The following is a 3604-nucleotide window of genomic DNA, read 5'->3' on the forward strand; positions in this document are numbered from 1 at the left end:
GAGTGTTGTGCACAAGAAGTGCGGAAACATGGCACCGATAGATCCTCTCCCGGAGTATCCTGCACAGTACCGACTACTATGGCCTTAGAGGCCATGAGATTCTGTGAGTGAAGAAACACCCCCCCAACCCCAACCCCAACCCCGCGAACCCACCGGAGGAACCTCTTCACTGACCTTCCCCCAAGCTCAGCGCATGTCGTGTCTCACTTTAAAAATGCTATCGACTCACTGGCCGGCATCGATAGCGTGGCGTCGAAGTATGGGACCGTTGTGTATGCCCAGGAGGTCTTGGTTCCGGAACTGCTGGAGATGTTGGTTCAGGAGGACATGGGAGTCGATGCCAAAGGGGCCTGCTGGATTCTGAAGGAGAGCAACAAAATCGGGAATTTGCTTAATCTTGAGTGAATCGGGGAACATCCTTGTAGTAGATTATTTAGCTGATTTAGTAAGCTGTCTAAGAAGTGGAGTGGATTTAATTACAGAAATAATTGGACACGTTAAACGGTATGCATTGAGCAGGCTAATATAAATGATGCTTATTCACCAGAACTTCCGCGTTTGATTTTTGTCTCACGGACAGCCACGGCAAGGTATGAATCCTACAACTCTGATATGGCATTTATCCATCTACGAATAAAAATTTTACAAAATTAAACAGTAGATACATTATGCCCTCAAGATAGATCTCTCCAACAAGCTCTTGTGGGCTCCACTTGAGTTAAAGGTCAACAAATTCATCAAAGGTCAGATGTTCGTCCAAGCGCTTTTCTACAACTTGCTGCATCTTCATCCGATGCGCACCTGCGTCACCCGTTGAGAAGAGCGGATTAGGGTAATTGATTTCACATGTCTTTGCTTCTCTGCCCACCTTAAACACCCTCAAACCACTTGTGTGCCAACGCCTCGTGAGCAGTGATCCTCTTTTCCGGATCAAAATTCGTCGTTGCGCGGATAAAACTCTTAAAATCATCATCAACACCCTTCCAAAGGAAAAATGGTCTGCGCGGGTTGTTTTTGTTGAAACCATCCCGAATTACTTCAAAAACACGAATCCAGGGATTATCGCCAAGGTATTTCAAAAACCCATTCAGTGCGTCTTCATCTGCAAAGTACGAGATTTGGCGCTCAATTACAATAGCCAAGGGATCCACACCTTCGTCCAACTCCTCTTCCCCAACGGCAAAGATGACACGTTTATGCATCGCATAAATACACTATATAATAAGTGAGAATCCAAGGGTTTATAGGCGTGGAGATTGACGACAAACTTACAACAAGAGCAAAAGAGAAAATATCAGATGGCTTATTCACAGGTCCTTTGGCGTGGGCTTCAGGACTCCTCCACATCCAGTTCCCCACCTGTTTTCCAATCATATGTGATCCAGGAGGGATATGCGCGGCATCTTCAAGGTCACCAAGTTGGACTCGATCAATAACGATTCCATCCCGGTCACCTTTCCAGTCGATAAAAACATTGTCCGGCTTGATATCTACCCAGAATAAGTCACCACTCACCGTTCCTCGAAAGGTGTAACCTACCTGTATGGACAATATCTTGATCATGGAGTTCTGCGATTCCACGAAGAGCACGCTTGAGGATCTCTTTTTTCACTTTGAGGGGCAAGTCCTTCTGAGTGATATTTAGGAGATGATCCGCGTAGTACTCGAAAACAAACATTGACTTCTCGGGGATGGTGTCTTGGACGAGACGGACATGATCAGCACCACCGCGTAGCCTATTATTTATCTCTTGAAGGTCCCCGAAATTAACCGTGTGAATATACTTCAAGATGAACTTTCGGTCGCCAGCACTGAGGAAGTCGTGAGTATGTAACTTCGAGAAGGGTAATCAGTACCAACTCACGTAGCAAGGCAAACCCGCCGTGGGGGAGATGTCTCTTCCTGAAGTACCCGTTCGATCCTATAACTGTGGCCAGACTGGCCGATGTACCCCCCAGAGTCTGCCAGGGCAGTTGACATTGTCTTTATTCTGCGATGAAGGGTGGTATTTGGTAGTAAAGCCGGTTTGCAGTTGGAGAGGTTCCGCGTCGCGAGATTTAAATATGCCTTGTTTCTGCAAGAGCGAACCGCCGGGAAAGAGAGTGAGCCTAATGATAGCATGAGAGGCAACCAAATCGGAGAAGGTGCTGTTGATATTCTAGCAATATCTGGACCGACCAAAGTTCCATTTCCTGGTCAAAATTAGTTAAGCTAGTTAACTAGTTATTCTTCTTTTGTTAGGTAAGTATCGCTGAGCGTGGGATGGTCTGATGTTTGAGCCGCGGCGCTTGTACCAGAAGTATATAGATAAGACTGCAAGTTCAAAATCAACTCTTTATCTGCTGTCAGATTCCACGACAATTTCTGTTCATCACACTTTTACAGCAGCGCATATCTGGTATGGATTTGTTCTACAAGAACCCACTGGCGGGTGTTGAAACGACCGATACCCGCCGTTTATCCAAGGCAATTGATGCAGCGAGCTGGTCGGCATTTCTGCAAGTTCCGTTTGAAGAATGGGTTTTGAAAGCAGCTGGGAGCAACGCACATTTGGTGGATACATTCCTTTGGTACCATGAAGTGCTCAGCGTTCGGCTGTACTACCGCCTTCGACGGTGTTCAAAGGCGCAGAAGGTCAAAAGCGACCTTCAAGGGGTAAGCCGAAACCAGTTGCTTTGTTTGCATTGTGTGCTAACCTCGAGGGAAGATCATCGCTGAAGTAAACCCTTTTGCACGCACGGTGATATTGAGCGGCATCGAATCGCTGAACGGACGGATTGTGAACTGTGATCTGAATATCGACTTCATCATTGGCCCTCTGCGTGATATCCCAACCGATGATCTGACCCCGGACGTATTGAGCCTCCTGGATATTCGCTTTCGGCGGACCTATCACCGACAACGGGATAACGATGAGATAGCCGAATTTCGAACTGACACCTCACTTTTCCGCGGCATTAGTCACACGCCGCCTGGATTACTAGCCAGTTCAATCACAGAAAACGACCTGAGGTCCTTCCGCGATGATTATGCTCTCATGTTCATGGGGGTCAATGGGCTCCACAAGTGGCTCAGTGCCTTGAGTCATTCTTGGAATTGTCGATGTGAAGATGTTGCTGACTGTCTTCAAGCTGACTCAAAGCACGGTGCTGCGTTAGTCGAACTTGCTTTGGTAAGCCTTAATGCTGCATTCTTGCCCACTGGTTCTTTTTTTAACGCGCGATCATAGTGCTTATACGAACGTCGAAATTTTCACGGGTCGACTGCGATATTCTACAGTTTGAAGCAAGCTGGGTGTGACGGCGAGATGATTCCCCTGCAGCTGTCGAGCATCGTCAACTATCGAACGTATCGCGACGAGTTAAAAAAGGGACCGGCATTGCCATTCGCGTTTCTCTCTATCAAAGAGCTCCCGTTGTTGATTGACTGCCTCAGCCGCCACAGACCATCCTCCCTGGAGTACAAAAAGTATTTGCAGGGTGTATTGTGTACAATCGAAGAGCTATTCGTATTTAGGTATTACATCGCCGACACGAGCAAAGCGACAGGCACCATGCAGCGGATTGGAAGGCTTCTCAATATCAATTTATGTTTCTACTTTTAG

General features: G+C 47.1%; 1 protein-coding gene across 1 annotated transcript; it reads right to left on the reverse strand.

Moving 5' to 3' along the window:
* Nucleotides 1-869: 869 nt before the first annotated feature.
* Nucleotides 870-1980, reverse strand: HCAG_06832 (predicted protein; the record flags this gene model as incomplete). The annotated part of the gene is made up of 4 exons (XM_001539177.1): nt 870-1214; nt 1273-1490; nt 1540-1811; nt 1865-1980. 4 exons carry the CDS (start codon nt 1978-1980, stop codon nt 870-872), a joined length of 951 nt encoding a protein of 316 aa, XP_001539227.1.
* Nucleotides 1981-3604: the final 1624 nt, after the last annotated feature.

This window comes from Histoplasma capsulatum, genomic scaffold, assembly GCF_000149585.1.
Source record: "Histoplasma capsulatum NAm1 scaffold_6 genomic scaffold, whole genome shotgun sequence".
In the NCBI taxonomy this organism is placed as follows: Eukaryota; Fungi; Ascomycota; class Eurotiomycetes; order Onygenales; family Ajellomycetaceae; genus Histoplasma; species Histoplasma mississippiense.